A 16,057-nucleotide genomic window follows, 5' to 3' on the forward strand; every position below is an offset into this window, starting at 1 on the left:
CTTTTGTTTTTTTAATTATGCACATGAAAATTACTTCTTTTCCCAGCAGTTAAATAAGATGGAGGGAAATAACTAAATTTTCTACTTCATGTAGAATCTGCCTATTTACATTTCTCATGCTGCATGTCTAATCCCACAAACTGCTAATATGAACATGGGTAATGAAGCTAATTACATTATAAAAAACTATTTGAAACAAATTGACCCAAAGAGGGTAAAGGCAGAGAGTAATTGAAGAGTATGCTTCTGTGGCAGGCTAAATTATGACACCCCCCCCCCCCCAAAGGCAGGATGAACACAGAGGCAGAGTGATGTGGCCACAAGTCAAGGAATGCAGGTAGCCATCAGAAATTGGAAGAGGTGAGGAAAATTTCTCTAGAGCCTCTGGAGGGAGTGTGGTCCTGTTGACACCTTGATTTCAGCTCAGTGATACTGGATTTTAGATTTTGCTGCTAGACCATGAGAAAATAAGTTTCTGTTGTTTTAAGCCTCTACGTTTGTGGTAACTTGTTAGAGCAAAAAAGATTCAGACTTGATGATTTGGAAGATTCTCAACCTATCCAGTTTGCAGTAGACACTAAAATTAGGAAATTCATTGTCAGGAAACTGTGGCTATGAAGGGAAAGCCAGGAGGGTATCTAGATAACCTTTTGCATGTGGCTCATGGATTTCCTCAGTAGTTTCAGCAAAAGCCAGGAATAGAGATTGAATAGAGAGATCAGGGAAGATCTATGGAGGACCGTCTTACGTATCTAACGATGAGAACCCTTGTGGCATACACAGGTGACTCACAAGAGTTTTGAGAATATTTTATCAGCAGAAACACTGCCAGTTTGGACTGACCAGATGAAGGAAGGCTGATGAACTTTCAAAATTCAATAAGCAGGAAACAGCTGCAAATAGCCTTCAAGAAAAGGAAGAATAGTCCTGGCTGGTGTGATTCAGTTGGTTGAGCATCATCCTGTGCACCGAAAGGTTGCTGGTTCAGTTCCCGGTCAGGGCACATGCCCAGGTTTCAGTTTGATCCCTGGTGCATGCAGGAGGCAGCTGATTGATCTTTCCCTTTTCCTTTCTCTTTCTCTAAAAAGTCAATAAAAACATTTTTTCAAAATTAAAAATAAAAAAGAAAAGGAAGAATGACTCTTGAGAGTGGAGTTTCAAGCCCAAAGGGTAAAGCCACAGATCACAGTATTCCCAGGCCTTGAAATATAATGGAATTTGACTTGCTGGATTTTGAGATTGGTTGGCCCAGTGACTTCTGTCTTCCTACCACTTTCTCCCTTTGAAATGGGAGAATCTATAACTTTTATCCTATGCCTGTCTTACCATTGTATTTTAGAAGTGATAACTTGTTTTCTAGTTTCAAGTGGAAAGGAATTTTGTTCCATGATATGTCTGTCATAGCCAGAGTCTGACTCATACCTGATTTAGATAACTTAGATGATGATATTTTGGACTTGAGTTAATGCTAGAATGGTTGAAGCTTTTTGGGATGTTGGCCTGTGGGGGTGGTGTATTTTGCATTTTTGGGGATGGACATGAATCTTGGAAGGGATTTAAGAAAATTATGTTTTAGACTTGTTTGGGTTCTGGGCATTCCTATTTAAAGGCATTAAAACTTTCATCAAGAATTACTTCACAGAGCCCTAGCCAGTTTAGCCTGCAGGCCTAAGGGTCCTGGGATCGATTCCGGTCAAGGGCCCATGCCTGGGTTGTGGGCTCAATCCCCAGTAGGGGGTGTGCAGGAGGTAGCCGATCCATGATTCTCATCATTGATGTTTCTATCTCTCTCTCCCTCTCCTTTCCTCTCTGAAACTAATAAAAATAATAAATAATTACTTCAAGTTGATTTTTAAAAAATGACATTTTTGTCACTGAGTCACAAATGGAAACTTGGAAATTTCATTTTGTAATAAAGGCTCTTATTGTTTGGACCTATGAAGCCAGCAAGTTTTATCAGATAAAATCAGTCATAGTATTGATAATACTGCTACATACAACTAGGCAGAAAATTATAATGTGGAAAATGAAGATCTTATGTATTAGTACATTCTGAATGTCATACTTTCTTTTGTAGAAATAGCAGTTCTTTGTTTTTGTTTTTTTAATATATTTTTTATTGATTTTTTTACAGAGAGGAAGGGAGAGGGATAGAAAGTTAGAAACATCGATGAGAGAGAAACATCAATCAGTTGCCTCCTGCACACCTCCTACTGGGGATGTGCCCGCAACCAAGGTACATGCCCTTGACCGGAATCGAACCTGGGACCTTTCAGTCCACAGGCCGACACTATCCACTGAGCCAAACCGGTTAGGGCTAGAAATAGCAGTTCTTAAAGCGTTAACAATGAAGTCAACTTTTCCAAGGCTTTAAACTTCTGACTTAAATCTTTTGCCAAGCTCATACCCCTATATATTTTTTTAGAACCTCCTTTCATTATTTGGACTGGTTGATATGGTCTTTTACTATTACTTACCAAGGTCACACAACTAGTAAATAATCAAGATTGTTCTAGGAGAGCCCAGCTTGCGTGGCTCAGTGGTTGAGCATCAACCCATAAACCAGGAGATCACAGTTCGATTCCTAGTCAGGGCACATGCTCAGGTTGCGGGCTCGATCCCCAGTATGGGGGCGTGCACAGGAGGCAGCCGATCAATGATTCTCTCTCATCACTGATGTTTATATCTCTCTCTCCCTCTCCCTTCCTACCTGAAATCAATAAAAATATATTTTTAAAAGTTGTACCAGGAGATAATGGTAATAGGCATAACGTATAGTAATATCCTATATTTAAAAATGTTAGGACTACTTATGACCAGCTCTAAATGGGCTCAGGCTCTTGTGCTTATCAGTTTTATTTCTGTTTTTAAAATGTATACTTTATTTTTCCCCAGCTCCCATACTTTTATGCTATAAAATCTCAATTTCCTGCTGTTGTAAGGTGCTTCTCTCTTGCAGATAGTCCCCTTATGGGTGAAAATACCATATTGGTAAGCTTAATGGAACTGTAACATGACTTGGCTATAGAATAAAAGAGGTCTAAAATAATCTCTTATATCCATTATTCAACGTTAGTGTCAGAAATAGTTTGAGCACTTACTTTTTTTTTGTTCCGACTTCAAGCCTCTGTTCAAGATGACTAAGCTTGTCAGATAAATAATATATAACTTTATTTAATACAGTATTTGTTTTATTCAGTGGTTTATATCCCTTGGAATTTTTTTAAATTTTTCAGATTTAAAAGTATTTCTGAATTATGCTGTAGTCATGGTGATTTGATGTTTGAAAAGATTTAATCTTAGCTAAAGTAGTATTTAACACAGACTTATTAAAATGTAGTTTTCCATAGTCAATTATTTCTTATTAGATTGTTAAATTCTCAAGCCCAGCTAGATACTCTAATTAAAAATGCAGGTGGTATTTTCTCTTGTGTTGTACAAAATTCACTGGTTGTTTGAGGATTTTGGTGGGTTTTTAAGTTCCAGCTGATAGTGTTGAATTGATTTCTTCCAAAGGAACTATTGATGTGATTATTGACAAATCTTTCAAATACTATGTGCAGTGAAAATAGCTATGTATTTGCATTGACTTCTAATTGTTCCATTCTTGAAAGCCAGGTTTTCCCATTTAGAAGTACTGTGTTGCAAGTAAGGAATCAATCTTTTATAATGTCTTTTTGTAGGATTATTTGCTTCATGATTGAAGATCATTTATTTAAATTATATGTTCAAGCAAACACTTGTTCCCCCTTATGAAAAGAGAATGGGTAGCCCTAGCCGGTTTGGTTCAGTGGATAGAGTGTTGGCCTGCAAACTGAAGGGTCCTGGGTTTGATTCCGGTTAAGGGTAGATGCCCTGGTTGCAGGCTTGATCCCCAGTAGGGGGTGCAGGAAGCAGCCAATCAATGATTCTCTCTCATCATTGATATTAGTATCTCTCTCTCCCTCTCCCTTCCTCTCTAAAATCAATAATAAATAAATAAATAAAGAGAGGATAGGTAGTGGATGTTAGGGAATGGGCTTGCCTCTTCTATCTCAGTTTGCAGCAAGAATGTTCATTCCATAGTGCCTTCTGTTTTCTTGATGCCAGGGATATAGTGGCAAACAAAACAAAGTTGCTGCTCTCATGGAGCTTATATTCTAGGCAAGAGGAACTGTCAATAAACAAATCTATATATATATAAAGCCTAAGTGACTGTTACAACTGAACAACCGGAACGACTGGTTGACCAGTCGCTATGACGTGCACTGACCACCAGGGGGCAGACGCTCAACGCAGGAGCTGCCCCCTGGTGGTCAGTGCACTCCCACAGCCAACCTCCCATGGCTGGCAAACCTCTCCTGGTTCCTCCCCTTGGCCAGCAAACCTCCCGTGGCCCCTCCCCCTTTCTCTCCCCCCTGTCCGCCGGCAGCCCCTGACCGGCAGCAGGCCTCCAGGGTCTGGGCAAGATGGCCCCAATAGCCCCTAATCGCGGGCCAGGCCTAGGGACCCCTTCCATGCACAAATTTTGTGCACTGGGCCTCTAGTAGTAAATAAACAAATTAAATTTAGATAGTGTTATGAAGAAACATTTTGCTGGTTTTTAAATGAAGAAGAGCCAGCCATGTAATGGAAGTGCTTAGTTAGCAAAAGGACCAACATATGCAAAGGCCCTGAAATAAGAACACTTGGCATTTTTGTAGTCCAGGAAGATCACCATCATTAAATCACTGTGGTGATGGAAGAGAGGATAGTAAATGATTGAAGGGCTTGGCAAAACTAGATCATGTGGGGTAAGAATAGTTGATAGCCTTTAAAGGATTTAAGTAGGTGGGGTCCTATGATATGGTTTTTACTTTTTAAATGATTCTGGTGTTATGCAAAGAACACACTGTAGGGGGGCAAGACTGAAAGGAAGGAGACCAGAACATTGTAGTGTTACTGCATTCAGTTGTTTTATTGAGGAGGATATATTTTGGAAAGAGGAATAAGGAAGACCCCACTGCTTAAAAAAATAGTGGTACTATTAAACGAAATAGGAAAGATTGGAAAAGATTTAGGGGGGAAATCAAGATTTTTGTTTTAGGTGTGTGAGGTTTGAGACTATTACATATGTGATTTTGCAGACTATACTATGTAGCATTTTTGTATATGAAAAGTATACCATTTTAGATGGTCAGAAACCACAGCAGATCTGCTTATAAGTTTGCTTACTAGAATTTTGCCATTACATTATTACTTTTTCTTTTCCATGTGGAGTTTTCCAGTTGCACCTAAAATTTTTTAGTGACAATTAAGATGCCTATAAAATATCTCCACTAGCCTTCATCTTTAAAGGCAGCCATAATTATTCTGAATTGTACAGTACAGTAAACTTGATTATTCAGACACTGATAGTTTGTTCATTTTATGGTTATCCCTGACCTTTGCTTTTATTAATACCTCCTGCTCTCTCTTGAGGTAATTTCATTGCTTTTAAGTGAAAGGGTGTATAACTAGGATTGTTCAATACTGCTATTGTTAGCATTTCTGAGAAAGGTTTGGTAGAGAAAGTTTTAATACATGGATAAGGTATTATCTGTGAATTTCAGTAATCTACTTATGTTGTCTCCCATATATGGATTGAATTTGTGAGTAGGTAAGAGCAGATTTTGAGATTTTTTTCTGGATTCTTTAGCCTCTTACAGAAAAATCCTGCACATTTACAAAAAGCTAATCTTGAGGAAATGAAAAAATAATCTTTATTAGACTAATAATATTTCACTATACTCTTTTTAAAAATAATTTTGAGTGCTCTTTATGAGTAATGCTTTTTATGGAGTATAAAATATCAATAATATTTTTAAATTTTATTTTTATTGATTATAGAAAAATTTAAAAATTATATGTTTAGATTTAAAATCATATATTGAGGTTTTTATTTTGGAATTTTGTTGGTGAGTTCATGTAGCAAAACACTAATGTAATATAAACAAACAATACAACCATTGTTTTTCCAGTGGTTGAAAAGTTTACAGTTAATTTCTCTAACAGTAATTAAATTTTTACAACTTAAATATTGTAAGAGAATTTTAAAAAATGTTTAGATTCCAAGTTTTTATTTTTTTAACATTTTTAAAATTATTGACAGTATTACAGATGGCCCATCCCCCCCAACCCCATATATCTCCCTCTGCCCAGCCTCCCCACCCGGCCTTTAACACACTATTGTCTGTATCCATGGGCTGTACATACCTTCTATCTATCTATCTATCTATCTACCTAATAATAGACAAACATGTAAATTGACTGTACCTCTGCTATGCCACCAGCCAATCAGGAGTGATTCACAAAGGTGGCGGTTAATTTGCATACACAGGCACCAAGCGACGGGGGCGGGACGCTTGCATCGTTGCCATGGCGACGACGCAGGTGTTCTGCCCCACCGCTGGTCTCTCAGGGCCTTAGGGCAGTGTGGGAAGGCAGGGCCGGAGTGGAAAGAGGTGGCTCCGGGGCCTGAGCGGAAAGGGGCTGGGCCGGAGTGGGAAGGCAGTGCAGGCAGCCAGGGAAAGGAAAGCCCATTCTAGCACGAATCTTCCTGCATTGGGCTTCTAGTATATATATAAAAGGCTGATATGCAAAGTGTCCCCTCGGGAGTTCGACCGGGAGTTCGATCACTCGCTATGATGTGCGCTGACTATCAGAGGGTGGCGTGGAACGAAGGAAGGCCCCAGCTGGCAGCTGGAAGGCCCCAATCAGCCCTGATCACCAGCCAGGCTTAGGGACCCTATCTGTGCACCAATTTTGTGCACCGGGTCTCTAGTAAATATATAAGTTCTTTGGTTTATCTCTTCTCATTACCTCTCCTCTCCCTCCCCGAGAATTTAAAATTGAGCAAATTAAGTAAATATGGAATTTCCTTCACTTGATTTTATAGCATATCTTAGGTATTCTTAGAATTATAATTAACTAGAGGCCTGTTGCACAAAGATTCGTCCAATAGGCCATCCTTCCCCTGGCTGCTGGCACCAGTTTTCCTCCAGCACCCAGGACCCAGGCCTTCGCTCTGGCTGTAGCGAGGCTTGGCTTCTCCACTCTGGCCGCAGCAGAGAAGCCAAGCCTCTTCAGTCGTCTCCAGTCTTCAGTCTTCGCTCTGCGCCTGTGTATGCAAATTAATCCGCCATCTTTGTTGGGTTAATTTGCATACTCCTGATTGGCTGGTGGTTGTCGCAGAGGTACGGGCAATTTGCATATTTCTCTTTTATATAGTGTAGATATTAACTCTGCCACCTTAGCCAAATAAAGGACAGCAGGTACCACCTACTTAACATGCCTTTAAAATTGCTGTTTCAAAAATAACTCTCCATAGACAAATTTAGACAAATGGTGCTGTTAGGTTAAGACACTGACGAGGTATAGCAGGTCCTTGAATAATTTTGTTTCATTCAGAGTCATTACTAGTATAACATTGATGATATGCTGTAGGAACTTAACTCATGTATAAACTCATCAATTATCCTGTGGTAAAATTGGTTTCATTATACATCGTTTCTCTTAAAATCATGGAACTTATCAATGACATTAAGTGAGGACTTAATGTAATTTGGTTTTCAAATGTATATAAACACAAATGTAAGTGTAAACATATTTCTATTATAGCAGACTACCAGTTATTCTCAGGCACATTGCTTTAAGCAGTGATGAGGAAAAGCAAAAATTGCTTCATGGGAACATATGTAACACAATATAGAAGTCAGAAGTTGAAATGACCATAATGAGAGAGTATACAATCTAAAACATTTCATCATGATTCACATAATATAAGACCTAAATAGAATAGTTACTTTTATACTTTTCCTTTTAAAAGAATGCTGCCAAATGTTAGGAAAACATTTGTAAGGCATGATTTTATTAATTAAATGTACTAGGTTTTATTCTGAATTCTTGATCTTTTCAGCTTAATTTGTTATCCTTTCATTAACTATGTTTTTGTATAATTTTAATTGAAGTTTAGAATAATGTTCTTCAAGATAGGGAATTTTTCAGCGATCTTCAGAAATGGAATCTAAACCTTTAGCCACAATCCTTGGAACTAAAGGTTTCAGTTAATCTTTAATTCGACATTCAATTAAAAATGGTTAGAGTTTTTCTCTAGTTTATTTGATCTTGAATGATTTTATTATCTGGTCATTAATCCATTATGAGAAATGAATATTTAACTGATCTAAAATATATTTATTCCTTTCGAAAAAGAGGAATACAGATCTCAAAAACATGATGTTTATAGAATTTTTTTTTCCTAAGGCACAATCCATTTAATAGAGAAATGTAAACAGTTTTCTTTTAGTGATGCAAAGTTCTGAATTCTAGATTTGAAAAGCTATTTGGTTTTATGTTATATATTTTATGTAACATATCAGATACACAGGGTGGGACTAAAGTAGATTTACAGTTGTGAGTACCAGAAATAGAGTTTATTCTTGTGTTGTTATTTATTAATTATTGAATTATTTTCCATACAACTGTAAACCTACTTTTGTCCTACCCTGTACATTTTCTCTAACCTGTTATAATAAATTTCTTGTTTTTATTTTTTTATTTTATTTTTAAAAAAAATATATTTTATTGATTTTTTACAGAGAGAAAGTGAGAGGGATAGAGTTAGAAACATCGATGAGAGAGAAACATCATCGATCAGCTGCCTCCTGCACACCACCTACTGGTGATGTGCCTGCAACCAAGGTACATGCCCTTGACCAGAATCGAACCTGTGACCTTTCAGTCCGAAGGCCGACACTCTATCCACTGAGCCAAACCAGTTAGGGCTAGATTTCTTGTTTTTAAACTTAGCCTTTTATTCCCCTGTGAAAGTTCTTAAAGTAATGTGTAAACTTGCCCAGAGCAAAATAATTATTTGAAAATATTTAGTACAATAAATAGCTATCTTTTGAAAGTTAAACATTAACTTTCAAAACATTTGTTGTGTTCAAACTTTTGTGTTGTTCTGCCTTCCACCAGAACTGCTACTTGATGCAAGATATGTGAACTCATTTGATCATGCTTTTGCAATGCCTTGTTGAAAAGACAGAACATAGGGAATGTTTTTAAAAAGTTAAAATTATCCGAAACCGGTTTGGCTCAGTGGATAGAGCGTCGGCCTGCGGACTCAAGGGTCCCAGGTTCGATTCCGGTCAAGGGCATGTACCTTGGTTGCGGGCACATCCCCAGTAGGGGGTGTGCAAGAGGCAGCTGATCGATGTTTCTCTCTCATCGATGTTTCTAGCTCTCTATCCCTCTCTCTTCCTCTCTGTAAAAAATCAATAAAATATATTTTAAAAATAAAAAGTTAAAATTATATACATTATAAATGCCTTGAAGTGTTTTCTTTTAAACTGGTAGATTATAAACATCTTTATTTAAGTAGTGTTTCTTTTTTTAAACTTGAACTAAAATTACACTACTTTACCCATCAGTACTCTGGATTTTGATTGCCACACAACAGACCTATTAAAACTATCCCTTTTTATTACAATTTCCTCTTGTAATTATTGAAATTGTACAGATTATATAAAATATGCTTAAGATGGTTTCTTCACATTAGATAGCAGTTTCAAGGAGAAATATTTATCAAACAGTACTTTTTAAATAAAAGTAATCCTACCAAATGCAGTTTATTTGATCTTGAATGTAAATGGATTGCAAGGACTAGTGTACATATTAGAAATAAGCTGTTGGGCAAAATGTTGAACAGCTATATTTTAAATAATAGCTCTCTTTTTTATAGCTATAAATAAGATATATATAAATGTTGGTGGTACCAAAGCACTGAAAATAGAACTTGTTTGTGATAAACTCCATCCTTGGTTCTGTATCCTAAAATGTAACTGAATGATAATAAAGTGCTATTCATCTGCAGGTGCATTGCTTCTACTTAGTTAAAAGATGGTTGAAAGGACAGGAATTAGTAGCATGTTGTATTAGCCTTTTGTAGTGTATTTTGTCCTAAGCATCTTAATTTCCCTGTTTTGAATGCTAAGTAGCAAGGGTCTTGGTTTAGAACTAATACCCATCATGCATGTAAACGGTATGAAAGAGCTGCTTAGTAAGTTAACACAAAGTGTTCTTGTGTCAGTCCTTGTGGAAATAGATACAATACAAACATTACAGCTGAACTCACGGCAAACTCCATTAAGTAAAAACCTGGCCTCATTGTTCAGAAAAAAAGTTTGAATAGTATGCAAGCTCATTTTGTTGAATGTAATGTCAGGCTTTTAGGGACTGTATTGAAGGATAAGGTTTTGTTAAGTTGAGACCAATTCATTAAGTTTTATTGCCTGGTGAGAAGCAGTAATACTTTATTGTAAGACTTCATCAAATATTCATGGTTAAAGAGAAGTAGTAAATGTATTCAATCAAGTGGTCTTTTGGGGGTTTGAAAAGGATTATGAAGTCTGCTCAGCTGATAGTTTTAACATTCATTGAGGTTGTTTAACAAGGGTAATTTTAATCTCTGAATTTAATTTTGTTGTCCAGACTTGTCTCTTTTTTACTGTGACAAATCTAAGTCCATAAGAATTATGTCACATTATAGGGATGAGTGGATAATATATCTGTTCATATAATTTATGTATTTCCTAAGAGGGTATAATTTAAAAATTATCTTAATTTTGAGTTTGGTTATGAGGAGTTATGACCTATTTGTTCATTGTGAGGTTGTTACTTTGGTCATACCCTAGCCTCACTTCACTACTGCTGGTGATCTTTTCATGTCTTGGATAATATGGTCTCCTTCACACACATTAAATAATAAGCAGCCTTTGTTTTGGCCAGTTCAAACTGTCCTGAAGGGATATAGTAAGCATTTTCTAAATGATATTAGAAATTTCAGTAGCTCTCATTCTTGCACTTGATTTCAAGCTACTTGCCTCCTCTTTTTTATTTTTATGTTATGCTTTAATCTCAGATTTGTGTGGCAGTATCTAATGTACATGAAACTCATCCTTTCCCAGTTCACTACATGTTTACTTTTTAGTTTATGAACTTAAAGTTTTGTGATTTTTGTAGGTTTTGTCCATTTCAAAGAAATTAAGCATATTTAACTAAAAGTAAAATTTGTTATTAATGTATTCTTATGTCCTTTCACCTCCATTCCTTAGGCCGATGATGTCGAGGGCAAAATTAGACAAATCATTCCACCTGGATTTTGCACAAACACAAATGATTTTCTTTCTTTACTGGAAAAAGAAGTTGATTTCAAGCCTTTTGGAACCTTACTCCATACATACTCTGTTCTAAGTCCAACAGGGGAGAACTTTACCTTTCAGATATACAAGGTAAAAATAAGTCTAAATATTTCTTGGGTAAAAGGAACCCATGTGCTGTTTTGTTGTTATTTTCAGTGATTTATTCTGACTTCAGGAAACAAAGTTTTGTCAGCATTGAAAACAAAGATATATTTTGTGTGTGTCTGTGCACACATCTTAATCTGAAACTTCTAAACATTTTCCCACAGGATTGTTTTGTGTTCTCCACATTTTCACGTACCTCTGTGATGAGTTTCACCTGACTTTTCCTGGCTTTTTCCCTAGGCTGACATGACATGTAGAGGCTTTCGAGAATATCATGAAAGGCTTCAGACCTTTTTGATGTGGTTTATTGAAACTGCTAGCTTTATTGACGTGGATGATGAAAGATGGCACTACTTTCTAGTGTAAGTACAGTTCTAAAGCAACAGTAGACCTTATTACCTCCACAAAGCTAGCATTTTAATTGTGGCGACCCAATTATTGGGACAGTATAATGATATTTTTCCCAGGAAAGAAAAACTATTGTTTATGAGGCTTGAGTTTTCCTTCATTATGCTTTGGGAGACTTTGAGAATAGAGCTGAATTAAATGCTGTTGTCCGTTAGGGCCCTGAATGTAGGCTTAAACAGTAAAATGAGCTTTGCCTATGTTTTCTTTTACTTGCCACCTATTCATCTTTATAATAGGCAAGTGCACTGAAGTGATGTAAAGAGGTCTGATTTATCCAAGTTGCTGCACACCAATTAAGTGAATTGTACATTCAGAACATAGCAGGTGTACCCATTGGGCCCTCACAGAGTAGCTTGCTGACACTGAAAATTCAGTCAGAGAATGGAAAAGAAAATGGACACTGCATGGGAGCGTGACTGTAATTGACCTGCTTGGCTTTCTGTTTTATCTGCAGATTTGAGAAGTATAATAAGGATGGAGCTACGCTCTTTGCGACCGTAGGCTACATGACAGTCTATAATTACTATGTGTACCCAGACAAAACCCGGCCACGTGTAAGGTAATTGGCAGTATAACACGTGCCCTGCCTTTTATTTCAGAAGAAGGAACTGCTGAAGTTTCCAATACTTGTTATAATAGTGTTGATTTGTTTTTTAAAAATCACCATTATTCATTGGCTGTGTACTGATTTATTTCATTGTTCCCTTGGAAACAGTGAGGAAGATTAAGCCAATTTGGAATATCTTAATAATTTTTGGATTTTTTGACAGTTGATTGAAAAAAAAGTCATGCAGATTTTAAAATGTTCATAATACTCTAGTTATTTGCAATTTTTAAACTGGTCATGTGATATTTTAACTTTAAAATCATTTCTTTACTGTAGTCAGATGCTGATATTGACTCCATTTCAAGGTCAAGGCCATGGTGCTCGACTTCTTGAAACAGTTCATAGATATTACATTGCATCTCCTTCTGTTCTTGATATTACAGGTATGTAAGTTTTGATTTGTACTGAAAGAGACTTTCTAGAAAAAAACTTGCAGATTGATCATTTTTGGGGGCAGAGATAAGTATTCTATTTTAAACAGCATTGTCCTTGGGTCTTTTTGGCACTGTCTAAAGATGGCTTAAATCATATGCTTTTGTGGTATTGCATTACATCTCTACATATGAAGTGCTTATTAATTGAACAAATTGAAGATACTGAATTGAATATATATTGGGAAATCTTGGTTAGGAATGAATATGTTGTAAGTATGGTATGACTTATTTGTTCATTTTATTTAGCAAACAGTTGCATTGCTCAGAGACCATGCTCAAATTTTCATGTAGGAGCAGAATATTCTAAAACTTACTGAGGGGAAAAAAAGCCAAATAAGTAGTTCCTGAATAGAATACACATTTCTTAAAGAGTGTGTTTTATATTCCTAAAATGCATGTCTTCACAACAGTAGTTTATAAGGTGTAATGTAGGCCTAATTGTTTTGAAAACATCTTTCAGTATAAATTAGCCATAGAAATAATATTATGAATAAGAAAAGAGGAAAAGAGACTCTTTAATGAAAAAGTCATCATTAGCTAGAGTTACAGATGATAGATAGTATGTAAATGTGAACTACCAAAGAACCAAGTGGCCCAAGGAACATTTATATTGTTATTATTTCATTCTTGAGTAACACTGTTTCAAATTTGTTACTCATAAAGTTGCTGATTGAACTGAAAGTCACCCTCCCGCCAAGAAAATTACTGTACCAGATATTCACATCCAAATTAGGTATTAAATGTTATTAATTCTGTAAGAGTTTTAATACATCTTTGTTTTTAAAACTATAACACTTAACATGCACAAAAATATAAACCTTTTAAAAATGCTATTTTGGAATTTTGTCAATTTGTTTAATGACATCAAAAAAAAATACACTGGATGTGGGACTAGAATATATAAATAGGCTAGTAGGCAGATTATTAGTGTCTTCCTTTTTAATGTAATATAGTGGTTTTGCTTGCCCAGGCTAAATAAAATTAAAGTTACCCCAAAACAGATTTTGAATTGATCCTGTAGATTAATAAATTGGAGGGAAAGCATGTTTTTAAAAGGGAGTTCCATGTTTATAGAGTTGAATTATGTTTTCACATGACTTTACTACTGTGAAATGGTTTAGAAGTTTGGGAGATAAAGCAGTCATTACTAAAGTTAATTAATATCAAAAGTTATTTTTCTTTCACCTTCACTAACTTAGTGACTTGTAAAATATAGAAACATAATACAAATGATAACACTTCTTTTTAGCTAAGCTGAAAATTGTTTAGCTTCTGTTTACTTATAGAGCTTGGACTTGGTGCTACATGAAGGGACTTTTTTTGTGGTGATTTTAATCTGGAGTTCACATAAGTAGTCTTTGTCTTCTCTAGTGGGTAATGTGTCAGCAGGGGTTGTTTCTGTGAAGCCTCTTAACCACTTTCTTCTGTCTGTTCCAACCAATGAAGTCCTTGATACTTAGCACCAATTAGCAGATAAAGAATTTTATTTCTTAAATTTCAGTGAAGGGTCATCAATAATGGTAGCCTTTATTCATTGCAAACTGAAGTCTGTTAAGAGAATAGGCTAAACATGCTAAAGGACTTCTGAATTTGAAAACTGGGATATCAGCCTTTATTTTCAGTGTTACCATTTCTCAGCATTATAAAATACTAAAAATGCCTTATCAGCTGTTCACATTAAGATAGTTCTAGATTCTATACCAGTCCTTTTAAAAAGTGGAATTTTCTCCTCTAAGTCATTTTAATTGCCTGTTTCTTCATTATTTTGTGTGTGTTTTTTCTTAACTTTGTGGATTTTTGCAGGCTTTGGATCTCCTTTTGCAATTCAGGATATTCTTTATATTGAGATGGCCTTTTGCTTACTTGACATAGAGCCAGATAGAGTGATAATTAAAACTTACCATCGATGGCCTGTGTTACAGGATACATAGGTGTTTGTGGTGTAATTGCCACCTTTCTTCCTTTTTATTACTTAATTTTAAAGTAAAATACTAGAAGATGATTCTTTATATCTTGAGCCATCTTCATTTTGACAATATCAGTATCTTAAGATATATCACACATTTGAATACTTCTCAATTGTGTAACTTTATAAATAGAATCAATGATTTGCTTCTTCCAGAATTATGAAGAGAGTTCCATTTGACAATGGAAATCTTTTTATATCCCTTGGGTACATACCTAGGACCAGAAATTATGGAGAGTATGGTTACTATGTTTCATCTTTTGAGGAACCATCACACTATTTCCACAGTGGCTGTACCATTTTACATTTCCACAAGGAGTGTATGGGGGTTGCAATTTTTCCACACCATCATCAGTATTTGTTACTTTTTTATTCTAGTCATTCTAGTGGACATGAAATGGTATTTCCTTTGATTTTGATTTCCTTGTGGCTAGTGATGTTAAGCATCTTTTCATGTGCTTATTGTCCATTTGTATATCTCCTTGAGAAATGTGTGTATACTTCCTTTGCCCATTTTTAAAATTGGGTTGTCTTTTTCTTATTGAATTATAAACATTTTTTAAGAAGTCTAAATACAGGTCTCTTATATAGATGATTTGCAATTTTTTTTTACTCTTGTGGGGTTGTTTCTTCATTTTCTTAATGGTATAATTTGAAACACAAGAGTTTTAAATATTTATATAGCCCAGTATACCTATTCTTTCATTGCTTGTGTTTTGGTTCTGTTATCTAAGAAACCATTGCCTAACCAAAAGTCATGAAGATTTACTCCTTTTTTCATCTAAGAGTTTTATAGCTTTATCTCTTACATTTAGGTCTATAATCCATATTGAGTTCATTTTTGTGTGGTGTGAGGAAAGGGGGTCCAACTTCATTCTTTGGTTTCTGGCAATCCCTTTGTCTGAGTATCATTTGTTAAAAGACTGTTCTTTCCCTCATTGAATTGTCTGTCTTCTCAAAAATGGACCACAAATATATGGGTTTATTTTTAATTCTCAATTCAATTCCTTGATCTATGTATCCTTGTGCTTGATTACTGTAGCTTTGTAGTAAGTTGTGAAATTAAGAAATGTGAGTCCTCTAACTTTTGTTCTTTTTCAATTTTGTATTGTCTCTTCTGGGTTCTTTGCATATCCATATGAATTTTAGAATGAATTTATTAATTTCTGAAACAAAAAGGCCAGCTGGGATTTTGATAGGGATTGCATTGAATAATTTGTAGAGTATTATTGATACTGTAACAATATTACGTCTTGTGATCCATGAATTAGCTCAGATTTTAACATTCTTTGTTTCTAAGCCTCTACTGATCAGAAAATGAAGACTTAGAGAATTA

The 16,057-nt window shown here is 35.6% G+C and overlaps 1 protein-coding gene across 3 annotated transcripts in view; it reads left to right on the forward strand.

Annotated features, from left to right (window-relative positions):
• Window positions 1–16,057, forward strand: part of HAT1 (histone acetyltransferase 1) — a 49,809-nt gene that overhangs the window by 16,105 nt on the left and 17,647 nt on the right. For all 3 annotated transcript variants that reach the window (XM_008138562.3, XM_054722779.1, XM_028140978.2), the window contains exons 5-8: window positions 11,115–11,291; window positions 11,547–11,668; window positions 12,169–12,273; window positions 12,598–12,704. In XM_008138562.3, coding sequence (XP_008136784.1) covers window positions 11,115–11,291; window positions 11,547–11,668; window positions 12,169–12,273; window positions 12,598–12,704 — 511 coding nt within the window. The remainder of the gene's footprint in view (window positions 1–11,114; window positions 11,292–11,546; window positions 11,669–12,168; window positions 12,274–12,597; window positions 12,705–16,057) is intronic.

Source organism: Eptesicus fuscus, chromosome 11 (genome assembly GCF_027574615.1).
Source record: "Eptesicus fuscus isolate TK198812 chromosome 11, DD_ASM_mEF_20220401, whole genome shotgun sequence".
NCBI lineage: Eukaryota > Metazoa > Chordata > Mammalia > Chiroptera > Vespertilionidae > Eptesicus > Eptesicus fuscus.